Source organism: Solea solea, chromosome 13 (genome assembly GCF_958295425.1).
Source record: "Solea solea chromosome 13, fSolSol10.1, whole genome shotgun sequence".
NCBI classification, from domain to species: domain Eukaryota; kingdom Metazoa; phylum Chordata; class Actinopteri; order Pleuronectiformes; family Soleidae; genus Solea; species Solea solea.
The window spans coordinates 24,429,746-24,450,410 of record NC_081146.1 but is presented as its reverse complement, the minus strand read 5'-3'; the positions used below and the strand labels follow the sequence as shown (position 1 = coordinate 24,450,410).

General features: G+C 41.3%; 1 protein-coding gene across 10 annotated transcripts in view; it reads left to right on the top strand.

Annotated features, from left to right (window-relative positions):
* The window catches only part of syngap1b (synaptic Ras GTPase activating protein 1b), a 156,605-nt gene that overhangs the window by 101,460 nt on the left and 34,480 nt on the right, over window positions 1–20,665 (top strand). For 9 of the 10 annotated variants that reach the window (XM_058646992.1, XM_058646991.1, XM_058646986.1 and 6 more), the window contains 4 exons: window positions 6,731–6,822; window positions 10,922–11,043; window positions 17,203–17,356; window positions 18,193–18,291. In XM_058646992.1, the coding sequence (XP_058502975.1) occupies window positions 6,731–6,822; window positions 10,922–11,043; window positions 17,203–17,356; window positions 18,193–18,291 (467 nt within the window). The remainder of the gene's footprint in view (window positions 1–6,730; window positions 6,823–10,921; window positions 11,044–17,202; window positions 17,357–18,192; window positions 18,292–20,665) is intronic. The other variant, XM_058646989.1, reaches the window with a different exon arrangement.

The following is a 20,665-nucleotide window of genomic DNA, read 5'->3' as shown; positions in this document are numbered from 1 at the left end:
TTATTAACCATTCATATGACATTTTAGTTGTAGAATATTGTATAAGAACTTGGAATCCATGGTTAAATAAAGGGAACAGGATTTTTAAACAGGTCTTTTGCCTCAACTGTGATTCAGACTTTTGAATTGTCCTTAAGTTTTAAATAATGTACAATAAAAATGGGCAGTAATCTGCCCTCTGTGGACAATCCTGCAAATGACAATAAAGGGATTAGTGTGTCCCAGTCACATTTCTTCCCCTCATGCGTGGGCACACAGAGAATAATCAGAATAAAAGCAGACAAGTGTGTCCAAAAATACCATATTTTGTAGGTCAAAATGCTGCCGAGTCTCTGTGGAGATTAAGAAAGTAAATGCTCACATGGCGCAGGGGATTCTTGCTCAGTGAAGTCCTAATTAAATTTAACGTGAACACAAACTGCTGCAAGTGGCTCTTTATAAACAGCATAACAACTTAGTGAGGAGTCACTTTCACTGGTTTCGCTGGATTAATGAAGTGACTTCTCTTTTTAAGATAGATCGATAGACGTTCTTTACTGATTCTGATTTTATGTATATGCAGCATTTAGGGATTATTTCCTTGCCCTTATTTCCATGGATTTAAAGGAAAAGTGAAATCATAGGTGCCAGTTGAGGCTGAATATTCTGTCATGTACGTATACACAGGGTGTTGTGGGTAAAAACACTAAAGTCATGTCAATCAACGACTATTTTCTCAATGAATTGCAGAAGTTCTATTTTTAATCAGCACATGTTTTCACTGTAAACCACATGTGGGAATCAAACGAATGCAATCAAAGTTACTTTGTGTTGGATTTGTTGGATTATTTCAGTGAATAAAAGTAGAATAAAGCAGGAGGTAAGGTGACCTCGAGTGCTCTGAAAGGTGCCTAAAATAAAAGTGGTTTAATATTATTAATCAGTGATAGAGAGACACAGAGAAGCAGTGGCGGAATTATTTCTCACTGTCTCCTAACAGCTGCAGCTTCATTCATTCATTTATGTATTTATTTATTTATTTGACCTCCTGACGAAGTGATTGTTCCAAAATCACATTGTATTCCAATTTTTTTATTTTTTTTTTAGTTGCATATGCTGCATTATGATGATGATGATCAGCTGTTTTTAAAAGCGTGGCACAGATGGCGTTCCCTCCATGATTTATGCAGTTTATTGCACCTACTTCATTTTATAACACATACATACACAGGTGAAGGATTTATCATTTGCAGGAGATGTTATCGGTTTGTGCCACAGAGCAGGACCGCGCGACTAAATGCAGATGTTCGTTTGCAATAACATGCTGTTCTGAATAATGATGCAGCTAAAATTGATTTTGCAGACTTTACTTTCTGTACTTTTTGTGCGAACTGACAAAAAAAAAAAAAAATGCCTTGGTTTATTTCCAGAAGTAATCAAGACTCCCGCCCCGATGAGTCTCTCCATTGGAGGACGTAATAAAGCATGTGCGCTCTAAATCTGACGATTCCAAATTGGCAACAACGGGGATCAATTGTTTATTTTTGTGTTTTAAAATCACCCCAAGGGACAGAAAAACACGCCAACTCACAGACTCGTTTCCACTCCCACTGTCTAGAGCTAAACCCACAGAAAGAGCCCAGAGTTTGGTTCCTCTCACCGTGTTTGTCTGTTCATCCAGGGGAAGACGATTTGTTTTTGATGCAGAGTTTGATTTTGATCCTTTTTCTTTTGAGAGATGCAACTGTAAATGCAAACATAATGACGGGATAACCTCCAGCCTGTCAATTAACACTTTATCTGGAGTAAAAAAAAAAACAACCCGAGACACTGCGACCACTGACAGCAGCCACATAATCTCCCTAAGCTCATAAACTAAGCCTCAAAAACAATCAATGGCTTTTTATAATCAGCTGTCACACATGCTCCAAACAGACACCTTTTAACGAGCAACTTTTCCCCCCGCGCTAATAACTCCACGTTCTCTCCCTCAAAAGTTACATTTCCATGCAACACTGAGGCTATTTCACTTACAGCAGTCACCAAAAGTGACCGCAGCTCATGACGACAGTGAACAAACATCGTGACACTCGATTTAGACTCAACGCAACGAAACTGCACTGTCAAGTTACAGCACTTTGTAAGGAAACTACGTTCCACTACATTGTGTTCATTGCGCTTTTATGGAGACTTTTACGTTGACCTTTGATGGAAAAACACATGATTTCTGATTTCTGTTTTTGTGGCTAAACTTAACCACATCCATAAACAGGAAACGGTTATCATCACCTTCCTGTCCTCATTTCTGTAAATACCACTTTACCCGGAGTTACACCAACCCGGGATTTGTGAACACACTAAAAAATGGTCCTGGTATAGGGTTTGGGTTGCGGTTAGGGTTATTCCCTCATGAGTATAAGCCCCGAAGTAGTCACCAAGGATCCGAGCCTCGACCTGGCGACCCTCAAACCGGCTGACACCCCGACTCCCCTGCCCAGACGGGTCCAAGGGAAGCTGTAGCACCGTTCTCTTCTTCTTTGGTAGGAATGCGCCCTAGGACCCTGACACGAGAGTATACCAAGGTCCACAATATGCGAAGTAAACCAGGGCCTTTTTTTTTGTAAATTTTATTTCCATTTTCAAATTTTTAGACAAGAATCAAAGGCACAAAATAAACAACGCCCCCCCCCCCCCCATTCCCTCCCCAAACTCACAGAAAAAAAGACAAGATAAATGACAAAAACACACACAAAATAAATTAAAAGTAAATAAATAAATCAACAAATAAAAATAAAAGTAAAATGTAATGCCAGCATACAAGGAAAAGAGAAAAAAAACTAACTGTATACAAGTCAAAGCACAAATTACAATTCAGTAGTTCGACAGTGCGAAAAAGGTCATAGAGTCCACATCAATCCTCTTGGAAATTAGTTCTATTGCGTCCAACAATCAGACGGTGTCATTTTTAATAGCATCCAGAAACGGCCCCCAGATCTTAATAAATTTGTAGTGAGAGTTGCAAAGAGAGTATCTAATTTCCTCAAGATACAAAAGGGAAACCATATCATTAAGCCATTTCTTAAAGCAGGGTGGAGAGGGAGACTTCCATTCGCCCAAGATGACCCTCTTAGCTACAACTAAACAATAAGCAAGAGCCTGTTGACGATCACGAGACAGTTTTAAAGAGGAATCAGAACACCCCAAAACAACCAAGGTACCACTCGGAACAAGATCTGTTTGGTATGATCCTGTAAAAAAAATAAAGACCTCATGCCAAAATGTAATAAGTTTGGAGCAGGACCAGAACAAATGACCCAAAGTTCCGTTGCTGTTTGAACATCTGTCACATAAGGAGGAACCGGAAGGAAAGATCGAGTCTAGTTTTAGAGTAGTGCATAAACCAGGGCCTTTTAACACAATTCCCGTCACCCATGTGTGAAATGTGACGTCACAAATGCACAGAAGCGCTTGTGGCTCATACTGTTGCCTCACAGAAAGAAGGTTGCTGGTTCTTCTCCTTCAGTGTGTGTGTGTGTGTGTGTGTGTGTGTGTGTAAGGTTTTGTGAGGCTTCCCCTGTTTCCTCTCCCGTGTCCAGAAACAAGCAGAGGTCAATTGGACGTCCTGAAGGTGTGAACGTGTTGATTGTTGGTCTGTGTATGTCGGTCCTTGTCCAGGGTGTACACTGCATTTCACCCCTTTGTCAGCTGGGACTGGTTCCAGCAACCCTGTGACCCCCATGTGGAGGATTTCTCACTAGACAATGGATGGATGTCTTGTGGAAGTGTCGTGGTGTGCAATGCAGTCATTTGACCCAGGAGTGAATGAATTAAAACACACAATCTAATAGCTTTTTTGACCAGAAGAAATGGGGTAATACTGTAGGTAAGCATGTCTGTGTGCATGACATGTAACAAAGTAAGAAGAAGAACAACAATGTTGTTAGAACGTTAAAGTTAAAGCTCTGTATTTTTGCAGCTTCAGTTTAGTCGTGTCGTCCACCAGTTACTTTGTACCTGTGGATTTGGACATCGTCTGATTTCTCAGCACCTTCTTGGTCGACCTTTATCCGTCTTACGTGGTGTGGAGAAAATCTCGGGGACAGGACTGTGAGGTTGGAAAGGTAAATGAAAGGTAGCAGAGGAGGAGGAGGAGGAGGATAAAAGAGGAATACAGAATACAAAGGTGAGTATGGAGAGAAACAGAGGTTTCTAGATGCCGTGGAGGGGACGGAACGAGAGGACGGTGAGGGGAGGAAAGAAAATGAAAAAGGGGGAGAGAGAGAGAAGATGGAGATCCGAGGAAGGGAGGTGGAGGAATAACTGCACTATTTGAATTATGTAAAGCAGGTGTATGTGTGTGTGTGTGTGTCGGACTGTTAGTGTGATTAGAGCAGCGATCGACACCGAGACTGAAGTATGAATATACACTGTAAAAATCTGACTGACACGCTTTACATCAGGGTCCTGGTGTTGACAAGTTTTCTTCAAGAGAGCCACACAATAAAAAAAATCTACGGAAAGACAGAAAACGTGAAAGACGGAGGACACGCGGGGACTTAATATCAAATATCTCGCCGAAGCGTCGTTGGAGTTCATTATCTCAGTGATGATTGGATGCAATGGCATGGAATTCATGTTCCCCTCCTGAATTGACTGCGATTATTTTTGTTGATTTGTTCACGTTAAACACAATCAGCTCACGTTTTCAATTAGCAGAGTGAGACTTGATCACAGGTGATGCTATAAGCTAATTACTGCTAAGTCTGTTTCCATGGAGCCGCAGGCGTGACGAGATCTGACCGTCGACGAACAGCTGATGTGAAGCAGAATCATCGGTAGCTGAGAGGTTGCTGGTTCAATATATATATACATATATGTGTGTATATATATATACACATATACACAGCTTGGTAGCAGAACAGCCAATAGGAGGCGCCCCCCTTCTCTCTCTGATCTACCCTGGGAGTTCAAGAATCAAGACTTCCTCAAAACTGGACACAAACACCAACAGAGGAGACAAAGTCTAGTTTTCTCTCAGATCATGTGATTTACAAAATGCTCAAAGTTTATCGTGAAAGTGTTGTGCGCTCAGTGCCAAAAAGGTGTCACATACTGCAGCTTTAATGCTTAGACAAAGCTAAAAACGTAGAGACTCAAATGGTTTCACACAATGTGGTTTTGTCCTTCTCGTCTATGCTCGCAGTGTTTTGGCGACAGACGCTCGACACGTAGAACATTTTTGGCAAACATCGGTTCCAGCACATGTGTGAAAACATGACTTATTAAAACTAAAGTTGTGAAGTTAAAAGGAGGAGATGCTGCACTAATACTAACAGTTTTGGGTTTTTTTAGTCCCACTTTGGCTGCTCCCAATTTTGGGGGTTTCACCACAGTCAATCTTGTTTTCTTGGCATAGATTATTTTTTTTCTTACACCAAAGGCCTCTCTTGATAGAGTCCTCTCTATATGTCTGGTCTTAGCACCGGCACCAAAAACTCATGTGCCCCCGGTGGCCGGATATATTTGACACTCGGGGCCACATTAGTGGCAATGTAGGTAAATTTGGAGTATGTAGAGTAGAAGAGCCAGGATTGAGTCCCTGACCTTTCAAACTGGAGAACCAACGTATTCCCATGCTGCTGCTAACATAACAAGCCCAAATCATGGAGCAAACTGTTGCATTGTGGGTAATGTAGGCAGTAAGTTTTCATAGTAGAAGAATGTTTGAAAGTAAGAAAACGATCAGTTGAATCTGCTCTGAATCAGTAGCTGCGTAGGGGTTCATTTTTTTTGTGAAGTTCCCATGTTTTGGTGTTTTTAGGCTCAACTATTTATTGATTTAACAGCATACAGTGAGATTTTATTATTCCTTTATTTCTCACATTCTCCGTCATCCATCAACAGGGTCGGAGTTAGTTCTCTCACCGCCCGCGTCAGTGTGTTAGGCGGCGACTCCCCGTCAGAAGTCAATAAGTACTTTGTTTGTTTAATGCTCGCTCCTCTGTGTTCATGCGCCTCACAGTTCCTCCCCTCAACATGCACACGATTAACAATCGCCTCCTCTGACGTCCAGACAGAAAATCTATCCCCTCAATGGTCTCTCGCACATTTTTATCAGTCCCCCTCCCTCCGGGGAGGAAGGTGTGTCTGTGTTGTTTTCTTTGTGTTGTGAAGTGAAAGCAGCAGCGGCGGCGGCGGCGGCAGTTCATTTCGGACGTGTCGCGACATTCTGCTGTTTGATTTCTGCCTCACTCACCTTTGACCTCTATCAGGCGCCCACATTCTTTCATGCTCTCGGGCGGACTGTCAATAACAGCTCCGTGCTGTCGATGTTTATTTCCACACCGACTTCACTTCCACCTGTCAGTCAACAAAAGGAATTTCATCTTAATTCACAATATTTGCAGCAAAGGGCAGGAGGTGCAGTTTGATAGAGTCTCAGTAAAGAAAGAAATCTTGGCTCGAGGTGAGGAGAAATTGAGCTGGAAGATCATTCGGGATCATCGGCAAACTACGCAGTTTTGTAAATTTCTCTTGTTTATATTATTCTCTGATCCCTCTAATCTTTCTAAACTGCAAAAAAAATTTTCTGCTCCTCTGTTTTATTAAACTGAAGGTTCCAGTATCTGATATTCACCTTATTCCTGAAGGCGCTATGTGAGAAATGATTGTGGATTATGGAGCAGAAGTAGAAGCAGCATTAAACTAAAACACCTTCCTGTCTTTCTCTCTTTCTCTGTCACCGTCACAGATCATCGCCCCCGGCGGAAGAGCATAGCTACAGGGAAGCAGCCCAGCATGGATGTCTCTCCCACTGCCCCCCCTCAACCCTTCCGACAATCCGTGAGTAACCCTCCCTGTTCCCGGCCTCGCTCGCTGCCTCCGTCCCTCTCGCTGTCCCTCCTCCTTCCTCCCGCCCTGGGCCCGCCTCACATCTGTGGCCGCCGGGCCAGCGGCACCCCGCCTCACCCTTTCCCCCCCTCCCTGGCTGTCTCCCCTTCCTTCGCCTTGTGCCAGCAGCAGCAGCAGCTAAAGGGCATGAAGAAAGGGCCTGGCACGCCCCCCCTGTTGTCCCGCTCGCTGCCCCTCTCCCCTTCCTCCCTGTCCTTCACCCTGCCCCACTCACCTGCCGCCTCCTCCTCCCCCCACTTCTCATACTGGGGCGGAGACTGGAGGGCTGCCGGTTTGAGTCCAGTGGCGGGAGGAACGATTATTGCACCACTGCCCCCTGTGGAGGTATGTGACACAAACACAAGCAGCAGTTACTCACTCGTTAAACCCACTTATTGGTCACAGGTGTAAAAAGAAACTTTATCAGAAAGTAGAGTTATTTTCAAGATGTACATTTTGATCCACTGAACCCAGAAGACTTTCTGGATCTGGATTATAGAATTTACCATCTCACATAAACCTGACAAAATCCCCCCTGATCTGTTAAAATGCCACTGAGATAATGAGATAAGATAAGATAAGATAAGATAAGATAAGATAGTCCTTTAGTTCTTTTAGGGGAAATAAATAAGACAAACTAGGTGTTAAACTGGTTACAGGTTACAAGTCCCGACGGTAAGAGCTCATATTGACCATGAGGAACATGGAAGAGGTCACAGAGGTCACCGGTTTTTTGTGAAGACTGTATATATAATACAAACATGTTGGAGGCTATTTACATCTTTAAGTATGGTTTTAAATATTTTAACTATGAATATTGAGACAGACACTTGACCTAAATAAAAAAATCACACCCCTAATCAAATTTAAATCTCAGTACCTGTCAGGGAAATTGCATTTTCGATGTTTCCCCCTCCCGCCCCAATCGTTCAGCCCTAACATACCATAATATAAAAACATGAGAACATTTCACACCCTTCAGTTTCAGTCAGTGAGGTGTGAGGGGCGCATTATCTCAAAGGTCCACACAGTGTTTGCCAGTTTTATCTGGAACCACAGGCTGATAACCGCACGCTGTGCCTTTAAACACCCGGTGCATGTTAATATGCATGAATATTACTTCATTGTGTGGTGATGCACTTTCGGTGAATTGAATTGAGAACTTTTATCGCCGCTGGGCCGAAGTGTACAGCAAAATAATGCTGTGCATCACCCAGGAAAGCAGCAAACAGAGAATTTACCGATGAGAACAAGATTCAGAGTTATTCAAAAGTCAGTGAAGATAATTTTTTGTGTCAGTGTGGTTAAATTTAAACAATAATTATAGAATTTCTTCTTCTTTCTTACTCTAAACAACATTAAAAGACCTATAAGAGCAGCGTGGGATTATGAGCTTCAGCTCACTCCCTGATTAAGTGACTGATCCTCTTGGCTCTTATTCCTGATTCCAACTTTTTGTGGCACAGACTGACCTCACTGGCCCTCACTCGCTCTCGGAGTTTCAAAATAAAAGCACTCAGGCTTTCACTAGTTACCCTAGTCCTACAAAAAAATTTAAACTAGGCATTTATTATTAAATATTTGCAGTGAATACTTAAGAGTCGTTGCATTTTATTCAGTCAAAGGGGAATTACAAGGGTTCCCACGAGTCTGACATGGGTCATTGAAAGCACTTGAATTTTGTGCAAGAATGAAGTTAAGTTGATATTTCGGTAAATGTCTCCCTTGTTTGTTGCGACGCCACCTACTGTTTTATGCCCTGCATTGCTTGATGTACGAAGACTTAGGCCTACACAGAAATGTCCTAAAAATCAATAAAAGTGGACGCCATGGACAAAGACAAGCTTTTACAAGCTGCCCCTCCCATCTTAAGATGTGTCGGCACATTCGGTCGTTGAATCTGATGTCAACCAAACTTTGTTTAACCCTGTTAAAAGTGAATTTCCTCATTAGCGGATGACTGGAAATGGACGAAACGTCAATATAAATAAGGATTTTTGTGAGTTTAAAGAGAGTTAAGCACTTTTCTTAAAAGAACAAAACATGGCTCTCATTATTTTTTAGATATTTAAAGGCATAAATGTTACATAGTGGACAAAAAGGACGAGACCAATGTCTAAAATTCCAGATCTTAATCAGTTCTGAGAAAGTATTTGAAGAAAGGTGGCAAAAATGTCAAGTTGCATATTTTAGTCTTAATGTAGCACAGTGTGTTCCCTCAAACTATACTTAAGTGGACGGTAGTAAATGAGCCAAAACACTAAGTGACATGAGCAGTCTCCTTCAAGCCAGAGTCAGCAGCAGCAGCAGATGAAGCTGAAGTTTTTCACCGTTACTTCTTGTGTTGATTGTGTGTTTTTGTGGAGTTTTTTTTTCCCCCCTTCATTTCTTTGTTGAGTGGTTCAGGTTTTCTTCCCTGAATTCTTTCACTGTGTTGAGACTTGAAGTGTCAGACGGAGCAGCAAGTCAAATCAAATTTAGCCGTGCAGCCTATTAGCTCGGAACCAGCAGATGGAGCCAAGTCTTTAGTCATATCCTGCAGACAGGCTTCAAAGCCATTTGACTCATTCCAGATGACGAGGTGTCATTCTCTCCCCCCCCAGTCATTCTCCCTCTGAATCCATCTGTCAGGCTATAGGTGCAGAAATGATCTTAGACGGCGAGTCTTCAGGATGCACCTGAGAGCTGGAACGGGTGAAGCCTCTTTGAGGCAGAAAAGAACAGAACAGTAGATTATATTTCACGCACGTTTGGAGACATTTGAATGTGTTTTCACAGCTGACGTTGTAAGGTTTATTTTAAATGCACATCATTGGAAAACAATGTCTTCCAGGTGGGAGATATTTGAGGTGCAAAGTGTCTAACAGGCTGAAATATCTGCAGATTCTGTTGTTGATTGATTTTATTCATAGGTCAGTTTACAAAATGTCGGATATTGTCCAAAATGTCCTGCAAGATTTATTTTGCACGACAAACACAAATGGTTCTTGATTATTGCTCAGACAAATGAATAATTGATGAAATAATGGTTTTTACACAAGTGTGCATTAAATGCAGGTTCAAGATAGTTTACAGCAAACTGAGGCAGAGATTTGTGCTCTTTATTCATTTATTCTATTCAATCTATTCACATTTAATGACATCTTAATAAGGATTGGATAAATATGTGTATGTTTATGTTGGTCTATTAAAATTATGTACATAAAAAAGTGATAAATAATATAATGCTGTTTTCTTTTATGTACCAGTAGACCAACATGCTGCTATCTTGCCTGATTTAAATTGCTTTTCACCCTTTTTTTCCCCCCTCTTTCTTTTGTTATCTTACCTTCTTCTTTTTCATTTTTCATGGTGGACAGGCAAAAAAAAGTGATGACTCAAAACAGTGGATGAATCAAGAAATGAATTATGAAAGCATGAATGGATTCTATTAAAGCAGATCCCTTTTCACTACTTTTAGATTTTTTCTCAAAGTAAATTGAGGTTTACTGGTTGTATTCTTTAATTTAATTTAATCAGTTTAATTAAAAAAATGATAGCTTTATGTAATTCTATTCAAAATAATTCTAATACTTCACTTCTACTAACAGTAAATACTGTATATCAGTGTGCAGCGTTGGAATATTGTGTCATGTAAACTTTCCACTTCTGCTCTTGTCTTTGGACTTTGTGGCTCAACACTGCCCACCGCAGGCTGTGTAAGGGCACTGCAGTTCTCTGTGGTGTGTTGATAATAATAATAATAATAAATGTACTTTGTGCTTTCTCCCATCATGCATCATACTTTATCATTTATGTGTGTGTGTGCGTCTTCACCTGATTTGGGTGTCACATTTTTTTTGCATCCAACACAAACTACGGGAATCACGTACGTGTTTGTGTTGTGTTCACACTCAATCTTTCCTCGTCAAACCCGCTCGACTCGACTCCTCTGTCCTCTCTCCACCATCGGCATCATGGACGTCCTCCCTCTACTCTTCCATCTGTTTGTCCTTGTTGTCTTGTCGCTCTCCTCCTCTTCCTCCTCCTCTTCCTCTTCCACCTGCTCCAGAGTTTCCTCAGTAGAAGGTTGAAGGGCTCGATCAAGAGGGCCAAGAGTCAGCCCAAACTGGACCGAACCAGCAGCTTCCGCCACATGATCCTACCCCGCTTCCGCAGTGCCGACCAAGACAGGTCAGTGTCTGAGTGAATGAGTGAGTGTGAGTGAGTGAAACATGTGTGTATTAATCTGCTGAGTCTGCCTGTGACTGACATACAGTATCTAATTCAGCAATTCCCAAAGTATGGGCCACAGTCATGGTACAGCCGGTGGGCTGTGAAAGGTAATGAAATATAAATAAATCTGGTTTTAAATGTACAGTTTTGTAATTAAGATTTTTAAATTGCTGTAAAATTTGTATAAAATTTGTATAAGATGCTGTGTGTAAGTATCAAGTATCAGCTGGCCAACAAATACAGACCTAACATTTCAATATTTGCACTCAATGTTACTTTGTTACTAAAGTTAGATTCAAATTAATTCAATTTTATCTATATCTATCTATCTATCTATCTATCTATCTATCTATCTATCTATCTTCCACATTGTATTTTTCACAACTGGTCTGATGTAAAACCGTTCCCACTCTTTCACCATGGTAACCAGCAGACAGTCATATGGCAGCTGTATAGACCATAATGAGTCAGAGAGGGAGATTGGCTTAATTATACCTCCTCCTCCTCTGTATCATGTAAGAGTTCTAGCACCAACCAGACACACTGCAAATTTAGGAGAACCAACAGCAATGGTTTTGTTTGTTCTAAGATGGAAAAAGTCCATATTTTAAATATTTTCCAATTCTCTAAGTGATGTTTGACCTGTTTAATAGTGATAGTATGAAGTCAGACTCCTGCCAAGTGTTGTTTTCAACTTTATTTACTTAAATTAAAAAAATAATACTACTACAACCAACAAATACCTAACTAACAATCTAGCTTGCTACCGGCTGTCCAACCTACCTACTGACTGACTAACTAACCTAGCTACCTACCCGCCTCTTACCTTCTTACCTACCGACCTAGCTTACTACCAACTGTCCAACCAACCTACCTAGCTTCCTACTGACTGACTAACCAACCTAGCTACCTACCCACCTAATTATCTTCTTTCCTACCAACCTAGCTTGCTACCGACTGTCCAACCAACCTACCTACCTAACCTTCCTTTCTACCTTTGTACCTACCTACTGACTGACTAACTAACCTAGCTACCTACCCGCCTCTTACCTTCTTACCTAGCGACCTAGTTTACTACCAACTGTCCAACCAACCTACCTAGCTTCCTACTGACTGACTAACGAACCTAGCTACCTACCCACCTAATTATCTTTTTCCTACCAACCTAGCTTGCTACCGACTGTCCAACCAACCTACCTACCTAACCTTCCTTTCTACCTTTGTACCTACCTATTGACTGACTAACTAACCTAGCTACCTACCCACCTCTTACCTTCTTACCTACCGACCTAGCTTGCTACAGACTGACTAACTAACCTAGCTACCTACCCGCCTCTTACCTTCTTACCTACCGACCTAGCTTACTACCAACTGTCCAACCAACCTACCTAGCTTCCTACTGACTGACTAACCAACCTAGCTACCTACCCACCTAATTATCTTCTTTCCTACCAACCTAGCTTGCTACCGACTGTCCAACCAACCTACCTACCTAACCTTACTTTCTACCTTTGTACCTACCTACTGACTGACTAACTAACCTAGCTACCTACCCACCTCTTACCTTCTTACCAACCTACCTAGCTTCCTACTGACTGACTCAAGAACCTAGCTACCTACCCACCTAATTATCTTCTTTCCTACCAACCTAGCTTGCTACCGACTGTCCAACCAACCTACCCACCTAACCTTCCTTTCTACCTTTGTACCTACCTACTGACTGACTAACTAACCTAGCTACCTACCCACCTCTTACCTACCGACCTAGCTTGCTACCGACTGACTAACCAACCTAGCTACCTACCCACCTAATTACCTTCTTTTCCTACCAACCTAACTTGCAACTGACTGTCCAACCAACCAACCTATCTAACCTTCCTTCCTACCTTTGTACCTACCTACCTAGTTTCTTACTGACTGACAAACCAACCATATAAAGTAGAATAAAAATGCATCAGGGATTTGATTGACAGGTAGCTGCTGATCAGTTTCCTGTTCATCAATAGTTTCACCTGTCATTTTCACGCATTCACTTCATCTTAAAGCGTCCAGTGAAGAGCTGCAGTCAGGTTCAACTCTGACTTGTCGTGTGAACAAGGTCATCTTGATAAAGCTAACACGAGGTGAAAGTGCAGTGAGGAGAGGCAGCTGTGTGTGTGTGTGTGTGTGTGTCAGCGTTTCCACATGATTTATTCATCAGGGAAGGTTGTAGATGTCTATTATTCCCGCGGTTGGTCTGAGGAGACATGAAAAAGAAAAAGTCATCCAGTGAAGTCGAGGTTGTTTGCCAAGACTCTGGCGTCAGCTTCGCCGCTCGTGGTTTTCTCTGGATGTTTCCTGTCAGCGACGTCAGTGAACATCTGCAGCCGTGTTCATTATTATTTCCTCTTTTCTTCAATCTCTATTTATTCAGGGAGTTTTTTATTCTTATAGAAAACTGTCGCTCTTTTCCCCAGTGTGGATTAAAATTCATGCAGCCATAAGCGTGACTCTAAAACCTGCAGTGACCTCGTTGTCACACATTGTTTTTCAATCATTACTTGCTCATTAGTCGCTTCCCACAATTATTACTGTCTTACATAAATATACGTATACCGTCGCCCGCGTGTCACTGACCTGTGATGGACTTAATGCATTTCTAAGGTTTTCTGTCCTGCAGAGAATATTATGTTGTTATATTTTCATAATTAATTTACCCGTTTATGACTTTTTTAAATCACCTGATCAATTATTTAGCCTTTGCATTTACTTTTTCAAAACTTCACACAACCTGAGGTCTGACAAACATTCCCAAAACTATTAGAATTAAATAAACAACAGTGTGGCGCGTGTAACAGTGTAAATATTTATATCTGCAAAGTTGTTGGTAATTAATTTTCTTTTTTTCATTATCAACACATTTAGGAGTTATACTAATTATTTCTTATACCTTATATAAAGTGAGTGACTCAAGTTGAAGTCTCAGGGCGGTAACTACAATGAATGTGTTGTTTTTCTTAGTTAATTGTGAAAATAATTGTCATAATTGTACCTATAGCTCCTTACGATCAAATATTGAAAAACTGCACTCCGCAAAACAGCAATCAAGCTTCCTCTGAACAGCTGCTTAGACTATGAGCCTCCATGTGCCAACCCAGCTGCTGCTGTTTCCCTCACCACGCAGCTCCAATGAATGAAGTTTTCTGGATGCAGTCTGGACAAATAACGTTACGTTAAAAGACAGATATACACACTCAGGAGGTGAGAGAGGTTCATTATTGGAACTTTAAAGCAGAACTTTGGTCATTTGTTCATCTTTTTCTCTACAGAGCTCCCCCTACAGTTTTGGAGTACATATTTGTACAACACCACCGTAAACATCCATCCATTGTCTACCTCTCTATTCTCACTGTTGTGAGACCACCCGACTCTAAAGACTCTGGGTCGGTTTTCTGCTAACAGACAGAAGGGAGCAGTGGAGACAGACCCCCCCCCCCCCCCCCCCAATCCCCCCACAACAAGACATTTAATCCTGCATTGTTCGGCTTTAATTTGTGTTGAGTGTAAAAACTCTAGAGTCGTGCTTAGGCTGAGTTATTGTTTTATTTGATTCCCCACTTTAACTAATTAGCATTTATATTGTTGATATAGGTCTTTGTCAGTTATCCTGAAAGTTTAAAGCGACTTATCTCTTATCCAAACAAAAATCGAACAAAGATGTTTAATTTAATTTAGAAGAATCGGCAAACAGGTGTCATGTTCCAGAAGCGGGAGGAAACAAATGTTTGACATTTTTAGTTAAATGAATTGACTCGGAAGTAGTTAATTAAGTATGTAGCATCGAAAGCAGCAGATGAATCTTCTGTTGACTCACTGACTGATTGATCAATCAATCAATCAATCAATCAATCAATCATTTCAGCTCCACTTCCTCAGCTGTGTAATCAGCTGTAATTGGTTGTGCCCTGTTTTCTTTTGTTGGCGTCAGACTGCAGAGAAAGAAACAGAGAAACTGATTCATTGATGAGTTTAATGTCTGTTAATTAGTTTTTCTGACGCCGTCGCCGCGGCTGCTGAGGCGGAGGATGTTTTCTCCCACGTGTCAGGTCCCGTGTCGTCTTTTATCTTATTTTTTTTCTTCCGTTAACTCCAGTGCTCTCTCCTCAATCCCTTCATCCACTGCGACCTCTTCACATCCTCCCTCTCCCCCTCCTTCTAATCCACGCTGTCACTTTCTTCCTCTCCAAAGGATCCACTGTTTACATAATGGACGAGATCTTCTCACCTCGTACTCTCAGTCTTTTCTTCCCTCCCATACTCTCATGACCTCCCCCTCTCTCTCTCTCTCTCTCCTCTGTTTCCCCTTCAATCTGACTCATTCCTTTGGGTCTATTTTTATCTCTCTCTCTCTCTCTCTCTCTCTCTGTGTGTGTGTTTCTCCCCCTCTCCTGGTCCCTGACATGTAATCAGCGCTCTGTTGATGAACATTATGATTGAAAAGACAAAAGCAGTGTGATTGCACGGGAGCAGACGGGAGTTGGACGTCGCTCAAAGATAAAAAAAAACCCAGCTCTTTTCTTTCTTTTTCGGGGTGTTTTCCATCCTTCTCGTCGTCTGTGCGGGGCTTCACCTCTCCTCACTCTCTGGTCAGGTTTAACTGTGTCATCATGTGTCTGTCTGTTTGTCTGTCTGTCCTTCAGTGACTCTGCTGACCAGTGCATGTGAGTGTGTGAGAGAGTGAACGTGATTTGGGAGTGTGTATTTTCTGAAGATTTTGCTGTAAATGATTGTGTGTGGAGCTTCAAATGCCATGTTTTCTGTCAATGCCAATACTAATAATGATAATAATAACAATAATGTCACCATTGTGCTGCATTTTTGCCATTTTGCCATCATTCTACTTCAATCTTTGCTTTCCTAAAGGGCAAAAATAGAGAAAACTTAACACAAAAACAATCTTCTAATGTACTTTTACCCTTCTAATTTATTTTGAATGAGAATATTATTTTTTAATTATATTTTTTGTTGTGCTGCCATTATTTACAAATGGTATCCAGTTGGTTGCAGTGTGCATCTTCACCTCTAGATGCCACTAAATCTCACACACTGGTCCTTCAATGGTTTTAAACCAATTATTAGTTGACATCAACAGTAAAAATAGCACAATTTATTTTTTTAAATCTAATAACTTGCAAAGTCAGTGAAGGCAGCCTCTGTCCAGAACTTACTTAAGTGTAATGTTAATGCTTTTCCCCCTTATTTTTGTTGATTATATAATCAGGAAACTCTAGTTTAATAATTATATTAATATTATTTATGATATATTTGAATTGTATTTAATGATTTAATCAGTTATCAATGTTTAATAACAATTGTTCTTATTTTCTGATATACTGTATTATCTAGGGTTCCTCCTCATCATCTAACCCTTTATTTTAATTTACTTTTATATTTAAATAAAGAGATTTGATTGATTTTTTTTAAACTAACAGTAAACACGTAGTCATGTAAACATACATGCATGCACAGCATAGTAATAATCTGAGCCATGGAGGATCCAGATTACAATTCAAACCATAAAATTGGAAACAACAACAGATCAAATAATATATTACACATGTTACCTTCAGTCTGAAACCATCTAATCCCGTGTGTCTTTCCTCTCAGGATGACCTGCCTTATTCATCAGAGGCTGCAAAATATCCATAAGTGTTGTCATTTCCCTTTAATTTGGCACTCTGTCTCTAAAAATGTTACAGTCAGTGGTTTCTCATTGATTGAATGAAATAGATCTGTTCTCCTTTCGTGATATTTATGTTGTTGTATTACCGTGATTATTCTGGAATATAATAATCAGGAATTAGGAATAATTACATCGTAGCATAGAGCATAAATCTAAGTGTCTTTTTCTTTGAACTGGATATTTGGTAACTTGTATTGTGGATGTGTGAATATTCATTGATTCTCAGCACATTGGAAACAGTGTTGACAATTAACACAACATGTCCTTCTTTTGATATTCCTGAGCCGACGCACACACACACACACACACACACACACACGTGTGTCATCTCCCATGAAAGAGCTCCTCTTCTCTCTCTCTCCTCCTCGTCTAACCACCGCTGTCACTCCTCGCAGGACTCGTTTGATGCAGAGCTTCAAAGAGTCCCACTCCCATGAGTCCTTGCTGTCCCCCAGCAGCGCTGCCGAGGCGCTGGACCTCACCCTGGACGAGGACGCCATCATCAAACCTGTCCACTCCAGCATCCTGGGACAAGAGTACTGTTTTGAGGTGAGAGCTGAACTGCACGGTGTGCGACGAGCGACGCCACACTCGCACTCGTATACAGCCGTTCAGACCTGGTTTTAACATCCGATCTGATCCAGATCAGACTTAAGTACACGTCTGATCGCATCTGTCCTCAATGTGACCTCAGATCTGATCACAAAAAGCACATTATCAGGTCATGTGTCCGTTAGATATTGCACATATCAAGACGCTGATTAAAGACATGAGCCTTGGACTCCGGATAATCCCAGTTTCTCATATTTCACTGTTTACGTTTAGATCAGTGTAGAATGAACGGTACAATATACAACAATAAATGAATGATGTTATGTGATGATGAGGAGCTGAGAGAGTTCATAGAAAACGGCAGCAAAAACACCCTGTGAACGGACATGATGTCAGTGTTCTGTGTGAGTAAAGACCTTCAGAGTCCAGATGTGACCTCGCGTGGTCACAGGAGACACATTTTAATGTCAGGAGTGGAAAAAAAGGCTCAGATCACGGGACACTGATGTTAATACCAGGTCTGAACATGATCCACATGAAGTGTACAGAGCAGAAAATACCAACCAAACTCCTCCCAAGTGACAGAGATGTGAAATGAAATGTTGTTCTTTACCATTTTAAGAGAATAAGTAACACAAGGACAGTGAGTGATGAGCACGAGCACCTACGTAATTTTGCAGCAGGTTCCTGTGAGCTTTTCAATCACCTTTCCATTAGTGGAGCATGACATGAGGTTGAGAGTGAGTGCACGACATTGTTTTGGCGCCTCAGTTGCAGTCTCCATAGTTACTAATGGCTGTGGTTGTTGAATTTGCTATTGGCTATAACCTCAGGTGACTACGGCATCGGGAACCAAGTGCTTTGCGTGTCGCTCAGCTGCAGAGAGAGACAAATGGATCGAGAACCTGCAGAGAGCTGTCAAGCCCAACAAGGTGAGGGGAGAGAAAGGGATGCGGTAGAGGAAGCAAAAAAAGGATGATCCCTCTGTCTGTGTGTCTCTCTCTCTCCTCCCCGTCTCCCGTTGTTGTGTGTGTTTTCAATAAGAGCGCACCGCTTCATTTCTCTGTGTGAACTCCATCCTCGTGTCTGTGTGTGTCTGTGTTCAACAATCTCGTCGCTTCTCCTGGCAGATATTAAATCTCCATGAGGTAAATGCTGCAGGGCGGAGGCCTCCAAAATGGAGAGAATTGGGGAGAAACTCTGGCATCCGCAAATGTGGTAATGGGATGTCAGTGAAGTGCACGCAGCAGGGCGGATGTTTACCATCGCGGCGTGTCTGTGAAACGTAAAATCAAAGGGGCTCCGAAGGCGACGAGACTGAAAAACATCCACCGATATCTTTATCTGAGTCTTTTCTCGCGGCTCCGGAACAAACACCGGAGCCACGAGGTTTGAACGTACGCAGCAAATAGAAGTGATTTTAAAGAATGCATCACTTTATTTATTTACTTCACACCTTTTTATTCAACTTTCAAGTCTTTCGTGGATTATTTCAAACATCTGATTTGCTTATTTTCACAAAAACGACAATTTTCTTGAATCATCCGGAATTCAGAGCCTTTATTCTGAAAAAGTATGAACTGAAAGAGATTCTGTTGCTAAAATTGACAGTGAAGTGACACGTGTTTTGGTTTTGTTGTCATGGATCCATAAAAGTCCATCAAATAACTATTGATAGTATATGAAAAGGGCAAATTTGGTTTGTTAAGAGCATTTTTTTGGACATTTTTATTCTCCGCGTCCCACATTTGTGTTTTAAAAGAGTCTTTGTGACGATTGGCAAATTTTTACTTACTTTTTTAAACCGATAAATTACTCCTTTTTTTAAAAGCTCTTCCCTGAATCATAAATACAAATAAAGTAAAATTACTGATACAACACAAACTCAACTGTCAACAGTCGATATCCAAGCAGAGAAAAGCAAAGCCAACCTCATCACAGAAGATTTTCTGTCATTACAGACAACAAAGTTTTTATGAGTTCTGATACTCAATGTCTTAGAAAAGAAAATTTGACCTATGACCCCTGCTTTAGTGCGTCACCTAGCACGGTCAAAATCCACACATACACACACCAGGGATAAAAGTAGCTACTGAATTAAATGGAAACAAAATAAATCTTCAAATATTACACCTCGCTTGAGTTAAAATAAAAAGCCAGATTTAAAAAAAAAGACATTTTTAAACACCAGGATGTCAATAATGTAAAATATTGCTAATAATTGATAAGTCAAACATGTAAACAGAGCAGAATCTGAATTCTTTATCTTGTATCTGGTGTCATTTTTTCTCCGTGAGCTTCACACTCACCTCCTCTCGCTCGGCTCCTCGTCAGACTGCGATGTTCATATTTAACAGTTAATTAGCGCAGCTGAGATTCTGCTGTCATTTAAAAAAAAAGAAAAGAAGATAAGACGGTGTATTTTCACGTTTCCATTCCTCCCCCCCCGAGTGCAGCTTTAAGATACTGTGATTTCCTTCCTCAAAGCTCAAGAAACAGATCTCAGTCCCTCATATCAGAGTCACTATGCTAATTTCCATAAAGCAGTCTGAAATGATTTCTGTTGTGATTTGGAGCTGTATGAATAAAATTGGCCTGACAGGACTTGAAAGATTTTATACTTCTATGAAACTGTTCCGTATCTGCTCTCTTGGTTATTATTATTATTATTTAAAAATAATAAAATAAAAGTGGACAGAAATGCAGCTTTGAAGCCGAGCACGGACTAAAAAGTTATTAAGCCAGACTGAGATGAAACATCAGCCGAGCTGAAAGCTTTGTCCAGATGCTTGAGCTGCAGGGATCCTGGCTGAGTCACGGAGCTCCAAGGACTCCGCGTGGTGGTGGTGGTGGTGGGGGGACGGGACTCTCTTCTCTCTTCCACGCGCACAATACATCTGACAGCAGATGCATCGACGGAGATAAGAGTCCACCGCGGAGGCGCGTCGTCCTCGCCGGACCCTTTGAAGAACCCCATCCTGAGCTTTGATTGTTTGGGGCTTTTTTCAAAGGCAGAGGAGCAGCAGCCACTCCACCCCGCGCTGCTGTTTCATAAGATCTGTGTGTTCACAAAAAAACACAGCGAGACGAGGGAAGATGTTAATGTGATATATCAAGGCAGCGGCCTCGAGCGCACGCTGATCCGTCTGCACCGTGTGTGCTCTGGCAAAATGAGCCACCAGATTGTCCCGGTTACTTTCAAACTCCGAGGTGTGGATTTAATTATGTCAACAAATGACTTAAAGTCCCCGTGACATCAAAAATCAGCATTTTAATGATGTAATCACAGATGTTGCTACGCCTTAG